This window comes from Toxorhynchites rutilus, chromosome 3 (assembly GCF_029784135.1).
Source record: "Toxorhynchites rutilus septentrionalis strain SRP chromosome 3, ASM2978413v1, whole genome shotgun sequence".
Classification (NCBI taxonomy): domain Eukaryota; kingdom Metazoa; phylum Arthropoda; class Insecta; order Diptera; family Culicidae; genus Toxorhynchites; species Toxorhynchites rutilus.
The window spans coordinates 312,416,977-312,442,886 of record NC_073746.1 but is presented as its reverse complement, the minus strand read 5'-3'; the positions used below and the strand labels follow the sequence as shown (position 1 = coordinate 312,442,886).

Below are 25,910 nucleotides of genomic sequence, written 5' to 3'. Positions count from 1 at the left end.
TTATCCACGTGGTATGTGGACAGCCCCTTACTTGTAAGATCCCTTTCCGGATCTTCTGGATCTGGTAATCTCCTTCCCGGTATAGGCACAGCATTCTCCTCCTCCCTGAGCGAAATCAGTGGAGCCACAATCAGCGCTATTTCGTGTCACCATCGCCGTAAGCTGATAGTACTATATTCCCCGCCGATGGGAGCCAAACAGAAATAAAAATCTTGCTTGGAATAACAGGCATTGAATGCGCGGCTAGAAGCGAAAAGATATACTAAAAATATCCTGTCACCAAAATATGTGATTTATTTTGTAAACAAATTTGTTTTTTCACGAGCAATGGTCGAACAGCAGTTTTGACATTGCGATCCACCTATAGTACAACGCCTTGGCATCAGGCAGGTGGATCAAGATATGCTAGATGGGTGGAACGATATATCGAAATAAATGTTCAGCTCTATACATATGAAACGCTTCATCAAGTAAGAGCTGAGCAAGCGTATTGCTGCATAATCATCATTATTTTTACACATTTTTGCTAATATCTGATTGAATTTGTTAATTTGTTAATTATTAATTATCTGAAATTTTATGTTTGCATTCACACTTCTAGCGATATGATTTTGTCCCAACAATCTTGTACGAACTTGTCCATAACAAATAATAAACTATCATTGGCAGTATGATTAGAGAAATGCAGGTTTGACAGACAGATTATGACAGATTATCGCGCGATATTGCGCACTATTGTAAAGACTTGCACCGAATCGCGAGTGAGTATATCGCATGCGATTGAAAGTCTGCATTGTAAAGGAAGCATAAGGCTGCGGTGACACTGCTTGTAGCTTCTTACGAAAATGTGGCTGCACGAAACGCATGAAATCGTGAGAAGTAAACAACTACATAGAATTGTATTGGTGTGGTTACATTGCTTCCCCCTTGCTTTGTTCGAATTCGCGAACAAAATTATTTGTTTCTCTTTGTCAGTTATCGTACAATCAAATTTTCGTGCGTACTCTGGTCCAATGTCACCTCGGCCTAATTCAATATCAATCACTTTAGCGAAAATATTTCGCAAGAACGAGTTTAGCACGTTGAAAATTCGTTCATTCTAAAACAAGCTTAAGGAACAATCACCCACACAACTGAATGCCTGGGATGAGCCTTCCTCGTATCACACCCAAGGCGCCTAGAAGTATATTCTAAGGTGGGCCAACTTGCTAAAACCAAGACGGGTCTATGGTACTAGGTGAGGCCGTTTCGTCACTAAGTTGGTTAGGGGAGCGGTATATAAAAAAGTACGGAAGAAAGCAGAAGGGGATTTTTTTCCTTGAAGCGTGAAAGAGACAGACTGATCACGAGCGAGCTTGGGCACAAGCGTATTGTGTTTTGTTTACAAACAAAACACAGTAGACTTCCAATATGGCTGAAGAGTGGTTTTAGCAAGTTGGCCCACCTTAGGATATACTTCTACGCGCCTTGGCTAAAACCACTCTTCAGTCATCTTGGAAGCCTACTGTGTTTTGTTTGTAAACAAAACACAATACGCTAGTGCCGAAGCTCGCTCGTGATCAGTCTGTCTCTTTCACGCTACAGGCAAATAATACCCCTTCTGCTTTCTTCCGTTCCTTTTTTTTCATATACCGCTCCCCTAACCGACTTAGTGACGAAACGGCCTCACCTTAGAATATACTTCTAGGCGCCTTGGATCACACCAAGTTCCAGAATGTAAACAATCATATCAACGATAATAACGCATGTGATAACATTGATACACCGCTCTTTTCTGAAAGGACATATTTCAGAATGTTAAAACATATTTCAAACAGACTAAGATTCAACAATTATATTTTGAGAAATACAGTATCACGATTTATTTACCGTCTCTCTATGGTCAAAAATGTTTCTTGTGGCAAGCATAAAGAAGAAGATAAAATTCAAATTAAGGTAAATATGTTTTAAATATCTAAATACACAAGAAAAATAATGTATCGTAACTGTTTCCAGGGTTGGGTTAAATCGGTTCGTAAAATGAAGGAAACTGTCTTCCTAGATTTGAATGATGGCACTTGTCCAAATAATCTTCAGCTGGTAACGGATAAGACTCAATCGCGTGAGATTGCTTACGGGTCATCCATTGATGCCAGTGGAACGCTTGCACGTACATCCAAAAATCATCTGGAGCTCAAAGTTGAGCTCATTCGAGAAATAGGCAAGTGTCCTCTCTCTGAGGGGTATCCATTCTATCCAAAAAAGTCATATCAACCGGAATACATCCGTAGTCATCTGAATTTGCGTTCTCAGGTTAGCTCAATCAGTTCAACTCTGCGAGTACGACATAAGGCTACTAAATGCTTCAACGACTATCTCGATCGTGAAGGATTTTTTCAGATTCACACTCCGATAATTACCTCCAATGATTGCGAAGGAGCGGGCGAAGCATTCTTAGTGAAGCCAGCTAACGAACAAGTATTGAAGCAAATGACGAAAAGGAGCGTTCCTTCGAGCCAAGAGTATTTCGATCGTCAAGCTTATCTCACCGTTTCCGGTCAGCTTCACTTGGAATCAACGAGCCTCGGGTTGAGTAAGGTTTACACCTTTGGACCCACGTTTCGAGCGGAAAATTCCAAATCCCCGATTCACTTGAGTGAGTTCTACATGCTAGAACTTGAAGAGGCATTTATGGATACGCTGGATGCACTGGCGTATCGAACTGAATCTATGATCAAATTCGTGACTAAATCGTTGCTCGAGGTTGGCTGCGATGATATCGCTGCTGTGAGGCACTTAACCGACCCGTCCAGTATTGAGGACAGCTTCAGTTGGATTGACAAACCCTTCCCAAGGCTCAGTTTCAATGAAGCGATACAAATTTTAGAACGAAATAAATCCAAATTGAAGTCAGTTGTACGACCAGAAGAAGGTCTGAATAAGGAACAGGAATTATTTCTTGTCAACCACTGTCAAGGTCCGTTGTTCGTTGTGAATTGGCCAAAGAGTATCAAATCGTTCTATATGCGAGAAAACATACATAATTCGGATCTGGTGGATGCCTTAGATTTGCTTGTTCCCCGAGTAGGAGAGCTTGTGGGAGGGAGCGTTCGCGAAAACGACTACGAAAAGTTGAAGGCAAAGCTGCCCGATCAGGAGGCCCTTCGATGGTATCTTGATTTGAGACGATTTGGGTCAGTTACGACTGCCGGCTTTGGACTAGGATTCGAACGATATCTCTGTTGGGTGCTTAGTGTGCATAACGTGAGGGACGTCATACCATTTCCTCGGTGGGCGCATAATTGTGATATGTGAATGGTGTGAATAAAATGCAACATATAATTGTTTGTTTTTCTGAGCTCCGAATAACTTCCTGGATAGCTCCCTGGAGCAGCTATACTCAACCTGCGGCCCGGAGGACTTATCTGGTTGACCCATCTGGTGTTACTTTATTTTTATAAAATTTGTGTGTCTTACAATAACGAAAACCATAGAATTTATTACCTTTTTTTGTGACGTAAGACTACGTCTTTCAGTAATGGTGCCAAATAAGGAAATAGAGCATGTTTCTTATGAAATAGAAATAGCAAATCCAGCGTTCGTTCTACGGACAATGTGAATATAGAAAAATTAATGCAATTTAGGCTCCGCCCGTTTTCACTTTATTGAGTACAGTAGAACCTCGATTATCGGCGAGCTCTTTTTGCGTTGGTCACGGCTTTCACGTGATCTGATCACTGGTGAATACGACCTTACAGATGGATAGTTTCATTATTTCTGTATTGATGAAACATGGTTTTCATGCTAAAATATGTTTTTTTTCGTATTTGCGCCTCATTTTTAGCCTTTAATTGCATTATTCGCGATTTTAGCCATGCGCGGCGACATTGCCCGACTATTCCGCGGGTAATTGGAGTTCTACTGTATATACAAGTCATTCGTGAATTTACAGCATTCCGGACTTATCAGTTATCTAGACGGCGGCTAGATTTTTCAAGTAACCGAAAGTTTTGGGGTTTTGTGTTCGATTTCCGCTCTGGCCAGGGAAATAGGACGCGTCGCGTCTTTTCATATCGTAATGTGGAGATTGATGGAGTATGATTGAATCACTCGTACGAATTGTTGATTTCATGCATTATTAAATAGATAACGGTGGTGAGAGAACAAAAATGTGGTCGCTTCGGGCGGCACTCTGTCTTGCACGAGAAAAATATTGCATTGACAATAAAGAACGAATCATGAATAACCCATCTTCAACTGCTTCTACAAAACCGCGCCAATTTTTTGGCCATTTTCAGGGTTACAAATTCGACTAAAGAGTTATTTTGAACATATCGATGCATTCTGAAATATTATTTGACGTAATCAAAAGTGAATTGATTTTTTATTTATTTTTTTTTGTTGTTGGAAGAGAATTTAGAAATTCGAGAATTTTCTGAGAATTTAGGAGCGTGTTCAGATTTATTGGTGTAATGATGATGCTGTTTTGAGTTATAGAGGCTTTCTCGAACTCTCACACTTTCTCAGTTCTTTCTTCTCTAGCCTTTTGAAGAACTAAACTTAACACTCGGTCTTGAGAAAGGTTATTTGGAAAGCCTCGCTGCAATAAGTCGTGAATGACTTATTGTTGACTTCTGTTTATTCTTTATTTGAAAGGCTTTCAGTCTCCTGGGCTGGTGCGCCTCTTCATCGACGGCATTGCCGCTAGGTTTCGTTGAGATTGAAATTATTGCACATAAAATTATTACTTAAAAGTTAGTGTTGGATATTGTATTAGCCAAACGATCATCATAAAAACTTCGTAATGTCAGTGCTATAAAACAGATAAACTTTATAACGCAAATAAAGTTCTTGTTAGCTTAATCATTGTCTGTTTAGAAAAACCCAGTCTAATCATGACAATATAATTCTCACGCGAACAAAGTTCATCCTAGGCATATCATTGTAAGCTCAGAAACCTCAGAATCATCATCACAATAATCATTGTCACACTAACTAAGCTCATCTAGCCATAACATTGTCAGTATAGAAAGCTAGAACAATCATCATCGCGATGACCCGTCTCAAACAATAATTCCATTTGTTACACTACACAAGATTCATCCAAATGCACACAATCAGTAAGCCATACAGCCATACAGAAGATCCAATTTATACGGAGTATATATTATATAAGCAAGCGAAAAACCAATAAAGCCACTCCAAAAGTAGACTCGAGAGAACTCAGTTCAAATTTAAACCGCTTTTCTTAATTCATCCGAAAAACGGTACGGTTTCCGGATCGGTTCATCTGTGTGCCGAGCAGTAAAGCCTTCTACGTCCGGTGTTCATTTCAAGCACCAGCCGGTGCGTTATCAGTTACACTTCAAGTGAGACAAAAATAAAACACATATAGAGCCATTTTCAAAACATAATCTAAAAAAAAGCTTGCTGGACCAGATGGCAAGGATGTCCTCGGACCATGGCTCCAGACCAGTGGAGAGGAAGCCGCACCGTTGAAGACGTCGAAGTGTTCTTAGTCCCCTTCATCGTGGAGAGGAAGAAACAAGGATCTTCTTGACTGATCCATTGTTCAGACACTAAATCTTGAAAAACAATTCGGCATCTTTTAAATAGCAGAAAAGCGCTGCTACTCTCACTGAATCGTCCCTCAAAACATCTCGTATACTCCCGCTGATTCCATGGAGATTTCGCAGATCATCATATTTCGGGCAACCACACAGGAAGTGTTCGACGGAGTTATAGTGATCGCAGAGTAGATGAAAAGGTCCTCTGTTGAATCCATGTGAGACCGAGCAGTGAAGCCTGTCATCAGTCTAGACAGGATTCGTTGTTCTTTCATTCTCTTCTCGTCGTTGAACCTGACAGTCGAGTCCTTGATTTTTCTGAGAAACTGCCCTCTCTCTGCTAACCACATTTCGGTCCAAAAGGTGCGAAAACAGTTGGCGATCCACAACTTCACGTCGTCCAGCACAGTGTCGGGCAATAGGTACTTCCTGATGGGCTGTATTCGTGGATTTTTGGACCTGGTCGCACCGATGGCATCAATGGCACTCGCCGAATCGAATACGATGATGAAATTGTGGTTCCCTCGAAAAATGCCGGCCACCTCGGCCTAGAAGTCCTAGCAGATGTCCGCGAGTTTCTTGCTGGAAATTAGTCAATTATTACTATCGCTTACCCCAAATCCAACTCCTGATGCTCCTTTTGAGCCGTCCGAATATCTGACCTCGTGGAGACGGTATTTTCCTGCTATGATGGCCTTGAAATATTCTAGCAGACCGGTCGAGCTCGCCCCGGCTCGGAAGTAGTTCCTGATACCGTTCTCGACGAGAACAGTTGGGAACCTCTTGTTAGAAAAAGGGAAAAGTGAATATGAAAATTTGTTCCGTGTCGGTGACAGTCGGCTCCGATTCACTTCGGATTTCGTGGTCATACATTAACAAAGCGGTCGTGTCTTGAAAACTACCCTTCTTTATTTATTCATTTTTTTGTGGCATCTTGACCAACACGTGTTCATGACCCGTCTGAAAGAAAGGTTCAGGACCGCTGCCCTAGAGGAATTTCGCGTTCTCAGTGTAGCATTATTTTGGTTACTTCGTAGAAATTTCTATGCTAATTAACTATCCAGGTATCCAGGAAACTCATCAAATTAGCGTCTCGAAAATAGCGATAATTTTAGAAGTTTCACTATGTCCCGATGTCCGGTCGCCCAAAAATTCCGCCTCGTTGCATATGTACGATGATTTATTCATCAATGTTTCCAAGGAGAGAATACTAATATTAGAAAATGCGTAATTGACCAAGTATTAGTATCACTTCGTACCATTACCCTGTCAGATATCGACGTTCCTTCACAATCATGATTTCCGCGCAATACATCGCGCTCCTGGCAATAGCGTGCGTATCCAAGACAACTGTATTTGATAGTTGATACTTTTTCAATGCTAACATTGTGCCTACCGGTAGCCAGTCGATTGCTGAAACAATTTTTCGTGAAGGTCAAAATGCTAACCAAGAAAGAAAAGCTGCTGATACGTCCTTGGCAGATGCAGAGATACTACAATCATAGGGTCAAGGTGGAAACCGCTGTCCCCGCCATCGATTTTCATCCACCCCCGGAGCGGGCCCATATCACACAAAAACTTAAGAAGCTCCAGAAGGAGCGGGAGCGAACGGAGAAAATCGAGCGTGATAACATTCGTTTGCTTCAGCGACTGGGAGCAATCATGAGCAAGAAACGACTGGATAACATATGGACTCATGCGAGGCCTAAGTATATTTCTTCTACCAATTTTGTTTCAGCCTGATTAACCATGACAAAATTTCAGTTTCTTGAGCCGTGAATACATTTACGGCGGACGCCCCAACACAACTGGAGGAGCAACCGACCACAGTCGCCGTTTGCCCTCCGTTAGGACTCTGGAGGACATTGGAACGGAATCAGAAACGCCGGAATCTTCCTCCGGTCGATCAGCAGTTCGATGTAGTGCTTGTAGTAATCGATTATACAAACCAAATAAGGTAGCTCCAGAAGGAAGAATGCCATGGGCGCCCCAAAGAAAGACCACCAACAGGAAACTTTTGAACGAGGCCGAATCGGAAATGCATGTTTGTTGTCGTTTCTGCTGCTGCAAATAAAGCTGCACCATATTGCTCACAAATATCGAATGATTCATAGAAACACAACTGCAACTAAAGTAAAATATTACAAATAACTTAAGCCGTAATTAAAACAGAGTGATTGTCTGCGTTTGTTCTTTTTGTCATATAAATGAAAACTCATCTCAATAGTTTTTTTGTTTACAATTTCAATTGTATTTCCAACTCCACTACTCGCACATTACTCGTAAGAAAAGATAAACACATCAGCAGCAACCATCCGCACTACTTCAGTGGAATGAAACGGGAGCTGTGGGTAGCACCAATACCGGGTCTACCGTGCTTGACTGGTTTGTAGGTGACCGAGAATTCGCCGAGATAGTGACCGATCATTTCTGGCTTGATTTCTGCCTGGTTGAAGGTCTTTCCGTTGTAAATACCAACAATCGATCCTACCATCTCCGGGACGATAATCATGTTTCGCAGATGAGTCTTGACGATTGCAGGTTTCTCATTTGTTGGGGCGTTCTTCTTGGCCTTCCGCAGCTTCTTGATGAGGGCCAACGGCTTACGGCGAAGTCCGCGCTTGAAGCATCGCTTGGCTCGACTGTGCATGAGTTCCATTAGCAGATCATGCTTCATATCCAGAAGCTGGTCCAAATCCACCCCACGGTAGGTGAATTTACGGAACGTACGCTTCTTTTTAACTCCCTCGACGTCAGTTGTGTCCGCCATGGTTACCGGAATACGGATGAAACCTCGATTAAACCCGGAAAATTCAAAACTTATTTACGAGTTATTCACTCGACACTACGTCCTCACACAAGATGTGGAAGAGAAAAGAGAGTTTGACATCAGCTCTGTTGCGGATGTAGAGCTCCGCGTTTGGTGACATTAGAGGGGGATTTTGATGAGTAGAGCAACGCAGAAATTTGCGTTTCCAGAAAATTTGATAATCAATGAAGATTTAGACAAAATGATGGGAATAGCAAATTAAAACTAATTTTTTCCCTTCAAATTCGTTTATTTGTACAGTCTTAGTTACATAGATTTGAAAAAGCCAAATTCTGTTACATTTCTGCTTAGGGGTGGTCCATACACCACATGAATAGATAAAGCACGGTGTCAGACTTCCCCCGCCGTGGCCAAACGTGAATATTCACTATATTCTCCTCTGTTGTTCAGGTAGACATTCTATTTTTTTTTCTTTAGAAATTATATCCTTAGCCAATTAGCCAATTTCAGTTTTTTTTTACTTTGTCTTGTTTTTCACTAATGAAAATCGAAAAAAAATCCAACGAAAAACTTCTTTCAATTTTATTTTAATTTCATCCTAATCTACAAATCTACAAATACTACGACTGAAACAATAAAGCTTCCTATGATTTTATTGGAGAAAAATAACTATAACCCCTAAAACCACTAAATTTGATCTTTTCTGCCTCTGAAATGTTACTTATTTATTTACTTAATATTGCAACTGTGTAAAGCAGCGCATTTTCTATTTATAACGAATTTGAGACATACAGAGCCCAAATCTATTATAGTTCACTGATTCTGTAATGATTGAGATTTAAGGATATGCGTAGATCGATTTCTTTATCAAATATAATTTTCTATCCTTTGAGATATTTTTGAAAAGCCACCCAATACTCTGTATATAAAACAAGATCACCAGATCTTGCAACGGAATAAAATTTAAGAACGTCTGCATGAATTTGATTCTTTCAAAAATGTCTGTAAAACAATCAAATGTAATTTTTCTATATAGAATGATGTAATCAAAAACAAACCAAAGATTGTATAGCCTTACATAGGCGAAATTGTGTATACAATTGAATTAACATATAGCTTCATGAAACATCACAACGTAATAAGATCTCATATTATCGTCTTTTGTTGTTTTTCCTAAATTTTATAGTTAGCCATTATGTAATGTAGAAATCCTTTCAGTCTTTGATTTTCAACAAACAATGTACGACATCTCTCGTCTTCAACTCATAAATTTACATATTTTCTTACTTGTACCATTAGGGAGGCAATCAGGCGATCTGGTGTAAAAATAAAACACAATCTTTTCTTTGAGCAATTTTCCGCAGAATGTATTCTATGATATAAGGAGTGTATCGAAAAGTAGTCTTAAACATTTAACACGTTATTACACACAAATGGGTGAACTTTTTTTTGTCGTGTAATCAGAGTACGCTTTGTTTACATGTCAAAAATCGCGGTCATTAGTCATTTAGTCGCGGTCATAAATTTGTTTTCGGAATGTCGCAGATTGATTTGGAAACTAAAAAGAAAGTTCTGCACAAAGGTGTTACATATCACAAAATAGCAAAAAAATCAAAATTTGTCCAGAAAGTGTTAAACAAATCGTCGCAAAGTTCGGTAATGAGTGTTCTTGCGAGGATCTCAGCAGAAGTGGATGAAAACCCGGACCAAGTAATCCCAAATCGGACCGAAAAGTTGTAAATTATATTCGAAGGACAGGTCTGCATCTATTCGTGATTTGGCCAAGAAGTTCAAAACCAGTGTTGGTATGATTTAGCAGATTAAATAGAGACATGGTCTAAACACACCGGGGCAGCAAGATCGGGCTAAAACACGAGCTCGAAAGTTATATGAGCGTATTTTGAACAATCCCAACCAGTGCATTCTCATGGATGACGAAACATTCGATTGGAGAGAGTGTACCATTAGTGGATACGACTGTTGCAATGAAAGAATTTGGCCAAAAAGTGTTTGTTTGGCAAGCCGTTTGCTCTTGTGACTTGCGTTCGTCAACTTTTTTCACAAAAGGGACTATAAATGCTTAATTTTATGTGGAAGAATGCTTGAAGAAGAGATTTCTTCCACTTTACAGAAAGCACGAGGTTCGTCCTCTATTCTGGCCGGATTTGGCATCGGCACATTATGCCGAATCTACTCTACAATGGTTTTTGGAAAACAACATCATTTTTAAAACTGAGTCAGTTCCAAACTGACTCTGTAATAAAAAAAAACCTTTTCAGTTTCACGAATGCGGTGGTTTGTTGGTGTGCGTTATATAGTCTGATTTGTTTATATTTGCGATGACAAATGTACAGTGTCGACGTCTGGTGGCGATATTAGTGCTTGGGGGGTAAATTATTCTCTATCAGATCAGAAAGGCTAAGTGTATAAATATGAAAGTTCGAATGAAAATTTCTACTTTATATTTTTTGATTACCTAACACATGTAGTCCTGACACTCACTTAACCATTTGTCGATGCATTTCCTGTTTGTTCCACAAATAATTGCTATTATGATATAAAATCATCATCAGACACAGTTTTCGTTCAATATGTTTTTGCAATTTCGGAAAAAAACCTTTTATTTCATCACATAAAATAAAATAAAAACTATACGTTAAAGTAAATTTTCATTCATAATTTTGATTTTGAAAACATGTTTATTCCACTTGAATATTCATCATTATTTTCGCCTCCCAATGAAAGCACACGAAGCTTAATGTCGTCTATGCGAATACACTCTTCAAAATCAGAATCCGAATTGCATTACGATTCCAATAATACAAAAGCGAAAGCACCAGGTTTTCCATTTTCATAGTCTTTATTTTTAGATTTTCCAAAACAATACTCGGAACTTGACGGTTCAGTACAGCTGTATTGGTGAACCCGAGTGCGAACCCGTGAAACATCTCAGTGCGAAATTAACCGCTTTCGGGTGAACCTAGTGCGAAACTGGGTTGAAACTGGATGAATAAAAAAACGTTTTGACAGCAGTTAGTGTGGTGGTGTGGTTGAAACTGAGTGAAAACGAATTCGCTATTAGTAATGGAGGGAAACCCTACTTCAGGGGTGTGTATAATTCAGAGTTGCCAACTACTGCTAAAATCGAGGGGCTGTAAAAAGTTTTTTTTCCTCACGACGACAACAATAAGCTTGATTTTTTCATTTTATTGCTATGTAAACTTAATATTCTTTAATGAAATTCACTTTTGTAAACACTTTCTGAACGTTTTCAGTTTTATTTTTATGGTATTTTATGCGGCGTTCGGAGGCGTTAAAAACACGTTTTACATCAAAATAAACTTTATTGTTTATTGTTAGTCGAATGATTTTTTGACAAAAAATCTCCCGCTCGTAGTGGGAATCGAACGCGAACCCCTGACATGATAGTGTAGGCCACAGGAGCTTTATCAAACATATTAATGTTATTAATTTAAGAAGAAATTTGAATGACAACGAATACCTTTTTTCCTACAGTGTATCAACAAAATATGCGATAGAAGATTTCCGCTCTCCGGGTATGTTTTGCTGCATGGGTCAAACGCAAAATTTGACCTGTCAAAGGGTAATTTTAGAAGTGACAGCTCAATCACGGAATAAAACTTCTCGCGAGCACCATCGTTCAAGCAGTACAACTATACAACGTGAAAATAGGATCCAGTTGGTGCTACCACGAAAAATATTCGATTCCGGCGCAAAAGATCCAAACTGCGTTGAGAAAAATAGCGAGCACTTATCGCTAAAGAATACTCCGATAGTGGTGATTTTCGGTTAACGATCAGAACTAGCACGAGTGCAATTTAAATTTTCTCGTGCTGACGGGCAGAGAATTCTACCTTTGGAAGAAGGGAAAAAAATTCGATCCGCCTTTCAAAGGCAGAGTGGTTAATCATCATCAGCAGCAGCAGCAGCCGTGCATACTCACCAATACAGACACGCGCGCATTTCAGTAGCAAAGGAGTCGAGCAAATTGGACGAAAAATGGCGTCGATAGATTCGCAGTTAAAAAACCGAATGCAGGGTTTCAAAAACAAAGGAAAAGATCAGGAGGTAAGTTCCGGACAGTTTTATGTGGGTGGAAATTCGAAGCAGTGACTTATTTGGAGGGATCGTGTGTAGTTTTCTGGTGATGAGTAATTGTTTTCATTTGTTTCACAAGCGGGTGGAAATCGCTAGAAAATATTTTAAGAGCAATACCCCTTTTCACGAAATGTGACTTGCATTGAATTCGAATAATATCGGGTATATATTAGAACGAAAAAAATCCAAAATTAAATGGTTATTAGAGTCGTGAACTCATTAACCGAAATTGTTTTGACCTTCCGGCAACTGGGAGTCGGGCAAGATGAATGAGCTCTTTTATTTTTTGTTCGTTTTACATATACATTTATCGTAGAAAGGCACACGGAGCTGAGTGAATGAGTATCTGTGCCAGTCTGGTGATCTCGGGTGGATTAAAGTGACATACAGTAAAAGGAAGTTGTTTGTGATTTTGAGACCTTGCCGAATATAAAAAAAAACTTTTTTGATGAAGATTCACCACAACTCTAGCTCATATAGAAAGGGCTCTTTCATGAGTCGGGTTCGGAAGGCAATCTACCTATGTCGACATCCTTTCTCAAACACAAGGTAAACATGAGCCGTCAGAAAGAAATACTATTTGAAAAATATCCCTCAAAAGCAACAAAATCACGTAATGTTCCCATTTGACGTATATGCTAGAGGCACGGAAGCCATTCGTGATCATTTCATCCACCGAACAATAAACCGAAATCGCCTTATTAGCTTTATCGCAAACGTTACCTGATGCTGTTAGTTTAATTGGGAATCGTCGGTTGCGGGGAAATGGTCTGGGATTGTAAATGATAACAGTTTCCAACCAATCATTACATAAAAATAATGTTAGCAGTCAAATTGGACCGATATTTCTCAGTGAACGTAAATGGATACAAAACAATATAATTTCCGAGATGACGTGTGTTTATTCTTTCATTTTCATAACGTTCGCTTTGGAGGCATGTGAAAATTTTACATTGAACTTGCCGAATAAGTAGGTTTCTCTTAGTTATCGTGAGCTTTGAAAAATCCTCCCGAATATAACCTTTTTTAATGTTCGAATTATCTTCATCCACAGGAGATGCGACGACGCCGCAATGAGGTGACAGTTGAGCTGCGTAAAAACAAGCGTGAGACAACGATGCTCAAACGGCGCAATGTGCCCCAGACGACCGCCGAATCAACAGATGAGGATGATTACACTTCGCCATCAAATTTGAAAAAGCTGGTCGAAAAGGCAGGAAACAGTGCCGACAAAGATGAACAGTTGGCAGCGGTTCAGGCGGCCCGGCGTTTGCTCTCCTCGGATCGAAACCCGCCAATCGATGCATTGATACAAAGTGGAATTTTGCCAATTTTGGTGAGTTGCCTCGAGCGGGACGATAACCAGCTGTTGCAGTTTGAGGCAGCATGGGCATTGACGAATATCGCCTCGGGAACATCGGCACAAACTAATCAAGTAGTTCGCGCTGGAGCCGTTCCTCTCTTCCTGCGTCTGCTTGGTTCACCGGCCCCAAATGTGTGCGAGCAGGCCGTTTGGGCCTTGGGTAATATAATCGGTGACGGACCATGCCTGCGGGACTACGTAATCAATCTCGGTGTTGTGCAGCCTCTTCTGTCCTTTATCAAACCAGAGATTCCAATTCCTTTCCTACGGAATGTTACCTGGGTTATTGTCAATTTGTGCCGCAACAAGGATCCGCCGCCTCCAGTCGATACGATCCTGGAAATCCTACCCGCACTGAACATGCTGATCCATCATACCGACATCAATATTCTGGTCGATACCGTATGGGCACTCAGTTATCTCACCGACGGAGGCAACGAACAGATTCAGCTTGTGATTGATAGTGGCGTAGTGCCGAAGCTTATTCCCCTGCTGTCACACGTTGAGGTTAAGGTACAGACGGCAGCGCTGCGAGCGGTCGGTAATATTGTCACTGGTTCCGATGATCAGACACAGGTATGTTATTGATACATTTCCCCCTCTCACATTGTCAACTTATCTACATGTATGATTTCTCTCAGGTTGTGCTTAACTGTGACGCTTTGTCCCACTTCCCGTCGCTGTTGAGCCACGCGAAGGACAAAATCCGCAAGGAGGCCGTTTGGTTCCTGTCGAACATTACAGCCGGAAACCAGGCCCAGGTGCAAGCGGTTATCGACGCCGGACTGCTGCCGAAAATTATTGAAAATCTCAGCAAGGGCGATTTCCAGACACAGAAGGAGGCCGCATGGGCGATCAGCAACCTCACGATCAGTGGCGACCGGGAGCAGGTCGCACAGCTCATTCAGGATGGTGCCATTCCACCGTTTTGTGATCTACTCAACTGCAAAGATACTCAAGTCATCAATGTAAGTACCAAGTGGCGATATTATGTTTCCCCCGATAGAATCTCTAGCATTCGTATGCTCAAATGTAGCAATTTTGTTTGTTTACCATCTCTTCAAATGGGAAATTTATTTCGTTGTTAAAGAAGATTTTGTTCGAAAAAGCAGGATCGATGGATCGGTGGTGTTCCTCTTGTGAAATGCCAACACGCTTTCGAGTCCTTATATCAATTAGATCTTGTATGCGTGAAGAATCGTCTTTTTCATCGCACAATTTGAGCCACCGCAGACTGCAGACATTTATCGGCCGATAGTTTGGTCGGTCGACTTAATCAGTCAGTAAACTATTTTGTTGGCCAACTATTGGCCGACTGTTTAATCAGTATAGGCTTACTTTGACTTGCGCACACACGACGATTGTTTATCGGGCGATTTTGCGCATGTAGCTCATAGCACTGGCGTTCGACACTCGTGTCGTATGAATTTTTCAATTATGGAATCGCCTAATTCACAATCGTTGATGGTTCATTGAAACTGGTTATGCTTATTCGATAAAAGGCGAAACATTTTTTCGGGTAAGCAAATAATTTAGAATGCATTGTGTAGATTTTTCCACTAAATAATCTATCACTGAGAATGAGATACACAAAATACTCTCAGAATATCTTCTTGGTTATCCTCCGTTGTACGAAAGCAATAATAATATATCTTGACTGTTTTTTCATTGTGCAAACGTTTACTTCAATAGTCAAACACCAGATAAGTAGTAAATCGTTCGAAAATAAACGGTCGACTTTCTGTCTAGTTTGCGCCCTCTCACCAACCCGACTGTTTGGTTGGTTCGATGTGCGCACTAGCAGCCCAATCCGTCTGGCAATCCAGCATGTTTATTTATTTAGGCTTTTTTTGCGTTAGCATGACGAAGCCAAGAATTCAATTTTTGACATTTGACCTCATTAACTATGTTAGTAAAACATAACCGATTACACTCGGTAATGTTTTACAATGGTTTTGTAGGTTTTACTGTGCGTAGCCGATGCAGGATACTTCCTATTGGGATGCAGCTGACCATCAACGTCCCCCCCTCTTGTCTGTACCCCACATCTAGCGTGGTGCGGTACAATTTTAGCTCATCTAGAATTGTCACTGGCCGGCACAGCCATCGACTCTTGTTGAATGGTTACTGGTCGGCAGGGCTCGGCAAAGTCATATTCAACTGAAGATAGTCAGGGGACTATGAGACCTTCAGTCTTCGCATTCAATTGCAAATGAGATTTGCTTCTCCCAGCAGTTTCTTTGTTAACATGAATTAACAGTAGGATTCAAAACCGCATACATCTCAGCTGTTTTATTCTCGAGATGTTGGCACTAAAACATGGCCATCTAGGATGGGACTCTCTCTCGTGTATCATGTACACTGAGAGAAATAATTAGTAAATATAACGATTTTTTTTGTAAATACTACCAATCTATAGTCATTTTCGACCGTACTAATAAACACATATGTCAAGCAGAACCATGACTCGGAAGCCCAATATCGGCTACATTTTCTCGTCGAAAATGCAGGTATCAGAATTATTTCCTTATTATACCTCCGTATTGCCTTATGGGAACAATGAAAATGGTTAATACGCGCTTTTCTCACCAATTTTCAGATATGACAATATACAAGCTTACTAATGTTATCGAGTAAAATATACTAATCTCTGGTAGGGATGCGGGTTTGTTGACAATATGTATAAAAAATTTGTACATTCTACTAATTTTGCATTACCAAATGTATTTGGTAGTTTTCGACCGAGGATTTTTCTAAGTGTAAGCATGTACCAACGTAAATAGAATACAAGAAGGTACATTACATCGCTTTTGTGCTTCAATAAATTCGGTTTAAAGAAACTATGTTGCCGTTCGATTTTTCGAACGTTTGGTATAAAATGGTTCAATGGTGTACTTGTTTGCATCAGAAATCAAGTTTTTGTTTCACTTTGAAATAAGATTGTGTACGCGGACAACGCGATTCATGTCAGGGTGGAGTAGTAGTGGTCGATTGAAGCCAGGTTGAATGAAGAGGCAAATTTGTATTTATTTGTCTCGTCAATTAGAATAACCATTTGCTAGAATAGTTCATCAGGCGTCCTCGCTCTTAACGCTCGTCCATTAATTTCTAGTCAATTCAAGTCATGTTGCCGGCGAATGCCAAAGTAGTCCTAGACTTAGAGGATAGACGATTTTCATGTTCGTCTTCGAAAATGTTGGATCCTGCTGGCGAGCATAACCTTTGACCCGAGTCCTTTGTATCTATGAAGATTATGTGTATGTATTGTCGTGATTAAGTAAAAGTTTATCGATCGGAAAGAAGAGAAATGGGATAGGGATACAACGGAGGAAACATCATTAAACGTTGACATCGGTGTGTCTGAGGAACAGGTATAGATGAAGCAGAAAATCAGGATCACGGCTACCTGACATATTCCGGACGGGGATAGCCGATTGTCTGGCTTGTACCCTCAATTGTCTGGAAAACTGAGAGCGGGTAGCATGAAACCGGATACACGACCAGAAAACATACTCGATGTCGTGGTAGCCATCGCCACAGTTACATAGATTGCTTTCTGTGAACTCAATGCGAGTAAGATGCGCCTTTACGTTGTACTGATTGAACATAAGCCGATATATCATGTGAATGAAATCACGACCTGTTTTCAATGTGCCTTCTGAAGCGCCCACCTTAGCTAGCGAATCCAGTTTCTCATTCCCCGGAATCGAGCAAGGGGAGGGAACCCATGCTATAATAATCTTGAATAATTTTTCGACCAAAACACTCAATATTTGTTTTATTGTTGTTAGAAAATAAGATGAGTGTTTATCAACATTTATTGAACGGATAGCTTCTTCGAGCTGGGCCTGTCGGAAAAAATAAAACAATGGTCGATGGGCAATGTTTCAATGATCTTTCGAGTTTGGATTTTTGTTGAACAAAAATAGTTTGCTTCGTCCATCGCTGGTTACTACAGAAAACTCAGCCATCTTTGAACACCTTCAATACATGTTTAAATGTCTTAATGGCGTTTCTTTTGACGAAGGACTACGTCTTTCAGTAAGGGTTCCAAATCAGAAAACGGGCCAAGTTTTAGGGAAATAATTTTACATACCAATCGAGTCAGAATTCCCTAAAATTGGTGTGATACGCTATGCATTATAATTACCTAGTTTGTAAATGGTTTAAATGGATACATTGGAAGGATTCCCGTTTTCCCTTGCCGTCAATAACGAGCAACTAATACATCGACGAGGAACTTTTTCATTCACAACTCATCAGTCATCCAGATAACAATCAGTCATCGGCGGTAGCGAGGGCGTCCAAGATAGCCTTTCTCATGACCGAGAGTCGAGTTTTCCTTATTGGTCTTTTTCAAGGTTAAAGGCGAATGAACTGTGAAAGTTTGAAGCCTCCATAACTCAAAACATCATCATTTCTAGTAAGGTGTGCATTAAAAAAAAGGACTTTTTTCGGATAGTGATAAAAAACCAAGACAGATAATTGAGTTTGATTAATTTCCCATGGAAGGTAATTATATTAGCCTACTTGCAAACACAATTCTACGTCCTTACGAGTGGTCTTCCGGCAGTTAACCGGAACATTTGCCATGGCGGACGAAAACATGCAGGTAGGTTTTTTCAAGTCTTGCTTATGTCTGTGAGCAGTCAACATCCTTTCTAATGCAGTTGTTACAAAGAGTGTTTTTGCTTGTTGCGAGGTGCAAAAACGCCGGAGGTGGTCGATATTTTTTTTTTTCATTTTTTCATTTATTCCTTCTGACTATTTGTTGTCATGATGAAAATTGTAGTCGAAAAGCCAAAAAAGAGATGATCTTGAATCAAAATCAAGATGAAGCAGAATAATCGTTAAAAAACACATTTACTGGCTGAGCAGCCAGGGGTTCGCATTTTTCAAGTGAAGCGCAGGCAATTCTGTTACCCAGATGAATTTCCAATGGTAGCACATCCTCCTTCCATTTTGTTTTCACAAACGACCAGAACTGCCTTGGATGACGCCGTAGATGGTCCTGAAAGCGCCTTGTATACATTTGGTAAAAGAAACGATTGTACGTTTGGTATTCCTTGCTGGCTACCGCGAGCAAATATTTGACGATTAAATCACGGATGTCACAGTATTTGCAAAGCACTCTCGATCTCAGTCGCTTCAAAGGACGTAGTCGAGGAAGGCTTCGGAGTAGGTCTGCTCAACGGTACACTATCAGATATTGCTCGGCCTACGACCTCCTCGAAGTAGATAACGGCTTCATTTATCGGTGAGCGGGAATCCGGGTACTATGCCTCAATGCAACTGAGTCGGCTCTTTGAAATTCGAGAACAATTTTCTCCATTTCATTCTTTGACCAAAATTTTGTAGGTCATAGAATTTTTGTGATAGAATGTTTTTAAAAACTGAGAACAAAATGGCTCTGTTCTGTAGTCTAATTTGTTTCTGGAGATTCAAAAGTTGCTTAAATAACGTCCACGATGTTTCACTGCATCCTGAGATGGTGCTGGCAACTCCTAAGGCGAGTCGGCATGAAATTCGTCTATTATATTTCCATTCCTACATTTCCGAATACCGATCGATCGTGTTTGACGAAATTGGTGTCATTCATATCGTTCTTCGAAACATAAACATTGTCGATTTGAATTTCATTTGAGCAACGCTTCTGAGTAGTGCCAGCTGGAAGAATCGAGTCAAAACATAACCTTGCCAATGTGCTGATACTGTGAAATTTTCTACCGAGAAGTCTCTTAAAACCAATTTCTACGTTTATCGCAATGAATCCGTTGAAGTTAATTGTAGTTGATGACTCGCGTGCTTTTTGCTAATTCTGTCTCAATTATCGATTCGAATGTTTACTGACACTTTAACACTCAGTCTCTGGTGCCATTTTTGACGTGGGAATACGTCTAACCGGAACATATGAGGGGGAAAATGAAAAAAACACAGAACATGCATGAAAAAATGAAAGATTTCAAATGCTTATAACTCGACCATTCTTTAATAGATCGGGTGGAGGCGATCTGGCGTAATGGTAACATCCATGCCTCTCACGCTAAAGGTCACGAGTTCAATTCTCACTCCCGACATTCTTCCAAAAATGGAAGTAAAAAGTGACGAACCAGCCAAATGAGTTGAAAATCACTATAATACAGATAAAAAAAATATATTAATAGATCGGAAAGATGTTTGCATCAATTGATAGGAAATATTTCTACGCATCTATCACAATAAACAAAATGTTATTTTTTCCTGAGATAAGCAATTGAATAACTGTAAAATGTCAAGCGCTATCTAAACGCCCTAACTGCCACGTTTTGATTGGCTCAATTTATTGTTTCCCCCAACATAGGCAACGAAACCAAGGTGCATGGGGAAATTGGTATTGTAAATACATGCATGTGTGGGGAGAATTTTTGTTCCCACCGAAATGTGTTCTCTAACGCAGCCATCAAAACCAAGATGCCTTACATTACATGGCGTTTTTTCAAATTCTTTACTTACACATAGAGATGTCTAAATTTTTCGTTTATTCGATTGTCGATTAATCGTGGGGTCATTTTTAAATATTCGATTCATTCGAATAATTGTCTTTCAGTATTCGATTAATCGAGCGAATATTTATTACTTGTAATCAAAATTATAAATAGACATTTATAATAATAAAAAATATGATGTCATAATTTTAATAGTTTCATTAAATATAATTTTGAAATAAACATGTGCAGAATAATGGTTTTTGAATGAAATGGTATTTCAGTTTATTGATAAATTTACCATTTCATGATTTTTTGAGGACGATTGAAAAAAGAGCACACCATGAAAATGATGCACAATATTTTTATTGCACCAATTTTTTTCTGTTCTAAATTACCTGTTCTTCGAATGTTGTTGAAATAGATGATTTGTTTGAATATTTCTGCTTGGTCCCTATAACTACTAATTCAAAAGAAGTATATTTATAGAATCATTGACCACTAGTATGGTATATTTTTCTTGGTACTCTGAATTTGAATACTACTATTTTAGAACGGGAGCTGAGACCACCTTCTTTAAGTCCGCATTTTACTCCTGCAGACCCTGAATCCTTCTTCCCAGTCTCCTCCACCACCAGGGAATAATTTTTATGCCTCAACCGTAAATGATTTAGCATATTCGATGAATTTCGACGAAAAACCATGACGGTTAAACAAATTTTGCACTTTATTTTTTGAAAAAATGGTTCCCTTTTTCAATAATCGCGATTACTTTGATAATTATTCGATGTATTCATATTTTGATTTTTCGTTATTCGATACAAAATTACTCGATTAAAATTGCCGATGTTCGATTATTTGAATTCATCGAACGATAAACCGACGTCTCTACTTACACAGCAAATATGTTGAATTCAATTGAATTCGAAATTCAATCAATACAAACAAATGATCCAACAGTAATTCCACGTCAAGCTTACGGTTGAATCATATATATAACCCACCAATTTTTTAGCTTTCATGCTTTGGGACTTCTTGTAGCCTTTAACAATAAAACTACCATAAGGGGTCAAATGAATCATTTTAAAATTTTGGTCAAAATTTTCTTGCAAATTACATTGTTACAACTTCATTTGCCTACACTACTTTTCTTAAAACATACATCGAAAATATTTTTCAGTCTTTACTCCTCTTTTATTTCTTTTTACTTAAAAATATATGTAATCTGCCCCAACTACCGCAGCGGGTCATTTGACCCGTGCAAACATTCATATGCTATCAGAAGGATTTGGATGTGTGGTTGTGATACAAAACTATTGCATTTCACATTTTGGCTATTGCTTTTTATATTTTGTTGTATTTATGAGTGAGTGAATAGTGAATGATTAGAATTAATTGTATTGCTGACTATCTAAGGGAACTAACAGTAACCATTCCAGACTACAGTGCCATTTTGCGTGTCAAAAATTGTAATTTCATTATTTTACTAACAATTGTTATCTCAAAATGTCGAAATATACAGGAGAAAGATGGTATGCCACGTTTCTCAACAAAACTATCTAAATCGAGTCATTGTTCACTTAATATTCATGAAGGGTCACTTGACTCGCTGTGGTAGGAATAGGTATACATGAAACATCGGTAGGTTTAGTGTTAAATACGTTCTTGAGTCTATCAAACTCAGCACTTAAGTTAGCTTGGAATCGATTCTGATTTCATTGTGTAGACTCATTTTCTGAGTTTCATTGCACTGCTGAAGAATTTAGGTTCTCACAACTGGGGGCGTGCTGCAAGAGGCGTTCAGCCCAGCTAAAAACCTTTCGCAGATCGCAATACAGGAAAGCCATTTTTGTGCGATTTTCTGTTCCTTTGTGTTTTTTTTTGTGCGGAATATGAAAAGAAGCATATTTGACGAAGTTATCGTCCATTCATTTTTTTTCGATGTTTTATATGCATTTTATAGCGAAAAAAGCATATTTGCGTCTAAACTATCCTCTGCTCTAAGTTGCGCATGACACGTTTTCTAATAGCGCCAAGTTTCAACATGCACCTAAAACACAACACAGCCACGCACAGCCGAAAAGGCAAACTGTCCATCGCAACCCATCGCAAAAGAAAATGGAACGGTGAACGGTGTGGATTTGGTTTTTTTTTTTGGGAAACTTTTTTTATGCGGTCAATATCTACCGCACAAAAAAGATTTTTTAAAGCTACTGGCGAAGTTTTGTACGATTTTCCTATCCCCTATTCCCCGCACGAAAAAGGTTTACCTGTGTGTCAAAACTACAAGCGTAGGAACATATGCTCGGAGCTTTATGATAGAAAAAATCCAAATTGTATAGGTCTCCCTGGATGGCACACGGTCATTCACCGATTGGGTTCTTATGATATATCAACATTTTACGGGACCTGCAGGGGTCACTGTGTCTTGTGCTTCTGGTTTGATTGTCGTTCTCTCTGGTTTCGTCGAAATAAATCTATATTTCTTATTTTCGCACAGGTCATTCTGGATGGCATCAATAACATGCTGAAGCAGGCTGGTCCACACACCGAGGAGATTGCCAACATGATCGAGGAGTGCGAGGGGGTGTCCAAAATCGAAATACTGCAGAATCACGAGAATATCGAAATTTACAAGCTGGCGTACGACATCATTGAGCAGTTCTTCTCAGATGAGGTAAGTTATACATTCGAGTTTGAAGCATGGGTTTTATCATTTCACTAACGCTACTTTCTTGTTTTGTCTCACTGTAGACCGACGAAGCCGTGCTGGACGAGCTGAGACCAATTGCAGACGAGAATGCATACCAGTTCAACCAGACTCCTAATGTTCCCCGGGATGGATTTAATTTCTAATGCAAGTGGGCGGAAGACGCGGTAACAGCAGCAGCAGCGGCATATATACCCCAGAAGCAAAAGCCAGCTAGTAATGGAAAGGAACACAACTAGAATATATTATCCACTATATCTTCCCCTCCGGAAATTCCGATACTTGAGTTCAGTTGTTATTACAAAATCAGTCGCCAGTAGCACCACAAACTCGTTTCTGGTTTTCCTCAACATCGTAGCAATCTCCTGCTCAATTACTACTGATCAGTTGTTCGGATTACAAGGAAAGCAACACCACACACCACATACTACCGAAGTAACAGAGGGAACCGTAAACGACAGAAAAGAAAACTAGTTTTCTTAAGATTTTCTTCTATTCTGATAAACAGAAGCAAGTTTATTATAGCTATTTATTGTATAAACAATTAACTCGGACACAACAAGAAAACGGAACGAAGTGTTGAACGGACAGTTTAGGATTAACTGAAGACGACAAAAGCAATGCTATTAAAGGTCATGTACACACATGCAGACATTTAGTCACACCTCATCTCCCTCTTCGCCTCAACACATACACTCATTCAACACCCACACAACCATACCCATTCGAAGACGCTTATACACAAACGATCGTTGGTTGAATTTGAACACATTTTTTTTCTGGAAAAAAAACCACAACAATTTACTCGTTAGTTGTTTTGTTTGTTCCCTTCTTCGACCAACGAGTCCTTTATCGTAAATTCATCGTGTCTCATTTTTTTCTTCAAGCAATCGTCGCCACCCCCATCGCTAGTGCTTGTTTTTCACGAAACCTCTACTCACACTACTGTTAACCGAGCGGATTGAATATATGCACGCCAACAGCGATGGAAATTTTAGTTTTTGACTCGAACTCGAAGAAGGGAAGGAGTTTTGAAATAGAAGAAGACATTTTGAACGGGAAACCCATCCGCGCGAACACTAGTTTTTGTTCTGAAGCAAAACGACCAGTCATTCAGGAATGTAGAGAAAAATTTGAAAACATTAGGGAAATGTTGCTTTTAGCCCGTTTTTTTATATATAAAAAGGGAGAACATATTTTTCCGTGTAAAAAGGCATATTTTTTATATTATAAACTTAATTGATCGAAATAAACCGATGGACTGTAATTTAGTTTCTATTCTAGGAACCCTTCCTAAAGAGTAACCGTGTGGGGGAATCAAAGGTAATGCCGCTAAGAAGCCAACCAATGAAACTTCTCATTTTCGAAGAGCCAGCCGCAGAGCTGGTTCTCTCGCCTTTTGATTTTAGTTTAAGCTTTAATTGTACATTAAGAAGAAAACTGGCAACCTGGACGCCTGTAGGCTACGCACAGCTGTGACAGGATCGGTTGATTTTTGGTACTGCGCTCAATCAAAAAAGCCACACTTATAAGAGAGCCCATTTACACAGTGCGATAAGTGCGAACTTGAACAGTTGAATCCTGACTCTGATGCTAACTTGCACTGTGTAAACGCGGGCATAGGGGGGTGCGTTTGCTCTTAATTAAATTAGGCAGCAGCACTCGCAGATTTTTTTTTTTTGCAATTATTCTCGCCGATTCGGTGTAGAAGGTTGCCCCGCATCCGTTCGTGCAAAAAGAGGATGCAACGGAAAAGTACTCACGCACGCCACGTGACAACGCAATGTTAGGGATTTTAAACGAATTTTGTTCTTGAGTAGAACGTGACGGGAGACGCTATGGCGAAATACCACTACTCCGGACGACGGACGCAAAAACACTTTTTTGGTGTCGAAAGTTGATTGTAAAACAAATTAATAAAACGAGGTAGAAAATTAAATTTTCGAATTATGGACTTGCAGAGAAATGGAAAATCGTTTAGAAAGAGCAGATCTACATTACCATTTTTTACGTATTTAAGCCTAGGAGAATTTGAAACTGTGGAAAGAGAGATAAATTTAAACGCAGAAACTCACAGACAGACACTCACTACAACACAACAGAGAAAATGAAAACAGATTTATTTTTGTCCTTTCTGGAAATTGAAAATAATAAACAGATACATGCTGAAAATTGAGAAGGGGAAGTTCTCAGTTATATCCGATAAAGTCCGGTTACATCCATCTGGTCCAATCATCTTGCTCACTGGGCTCCACTTCTTCTCGTCTCGTCTGAACAACATGGTTGAGGGATTGTTGTAGGGCATTTTAACAACATGTCTCGCCTAGTTAATTCATACTCCGTTTACTTATACACCATCCTTGTTCTCAGCAATTGGCGTTCGGAAACATCTAGAACATGCTAGACAGTTCTCTTTTAGAATCGCCAATGTTTTGTGTCGGCTCCATAACACAAAATGTCGGGGTTAGCTGAACTTCAGAGATTTGTGGAGTTCATAGCTCGCGACACCCGTTAGCTGTTCCGTCCAGTTCATCCTGTTAAGGTTTGTGTCCGCGATAATCTTAACACGTTGAAAACATTACACCCATACCTCGCTATACGGCCGCTCTTTATACGGCATTTCGCTATAACGGGCCACTTAAATTTAGGCACGTTTTCGATTTACGGCCTAAAATGTTTCGTTATAACGTAAAAAAACAAATTGAGGATTGGTTCAAAAATCACTTTTGTACCGAAGTGAAAAAATATTTGCGAGGCAATAACTTAAGCAACATACAAATTAGGTATGTATACATACACATATTCCATGTAACATGAAGTTGTTTCATTTTTGTTTATAGATTATTGTTGGTTTTCATGTATGTAGGTTGTATGTATTGTATGTTTTATATTTATGTTAAGCATGTATTTTCGATTTAAATGAATTTAATTTTTAATT

General features: G+C 39.6%; 4 protein-coding genes across 4 annotated transcripts; 3 read left to right on the top strand and 1 right to left on the bottom strand.

Moving 5' to 3' along the window:
* Window positions 1-1,516: 1,516 nt before the first annotated feature.
* On the top strand, window positions 1,517-4,477 carry LOC129779065 (probable asparagine--tRNA ligase, mitochondrial). Its single transcript, XM_055786321.1, has 2 exons — window positions 1,517-1,935; window positions 1,996-4,477. Exons 1-2 carry the CDS (start codon window positions 1,795-1,797, stop codon window positions 3,292-3,294), a joined length of 1,440 nt encoding a protein of 479 aa, XP_055642296.1. The 5' UTR covers window positions 1,517-1,794; the 3' UTR covers window positions 3,295-4,477.
* A 2,002-nt stretch (window positions 4,478-6,479) lies between these two features.
* LOC129779066 (uncharacterized) lies at window positions 6,480-7,772 on the top strand. The gene is made up of 2 exons (XM_055786322.1): window positions 6,480-7,255; window positions 7,311-7,772. Exons 1-2 carry the CDS (start codon window positions 6,924-6,926, stop codon window positions 7,618-7,620), a joined length of 642 nt encoding a protein of 213 aa, XP_055642297.1. The 5' UTR covers window positions 6,480-6,923; the 3' UTR covers window positions 7,621-7,772.
* Window positions 7,771-8,434, bottom strand: LOC129779067 (uncharacterized). The gene has a single exon (XM_055786323.1). It carries the CDS (start codon window positions 8,314-8,316, stop codon window positions 7,867-7,869), a length of 450 nt encoding a protein of 149 aa, XP_055642298.1. The 5' UTR covers window positions 8,317-8,434; the 3' UTR covers window positions 7,771-7,866.
* Window positions 8,435-11,941: 3,507 nt separating this feature from the next.
* On the top strand, window positions 11,942-24,239 carry LOC129776738 (importin subunit alpha-3). Its single transcript, XM_055782562.1, has 5 exons — window positions 11,942-12,405; window positions 13,490-14,374; window positions 14,440-14,766; window positions 22,763-22,939; window positions 23,017-24,239. Exons 1-5 carry the CDS (start codon window positions 12,337-12,339, stop codon window positions 23,116-23,118), a joined length of 1,560 nt encoding a protein of 519 aa, XP_055638537.1. The 5' UTR covers window positions 11,942-12,336; the 3' UTR covers window positions 23,119-24,239.
* The last annotated feature ends 1,671 nt before the right edge of the window (window positions 24,240-25,910 follow it).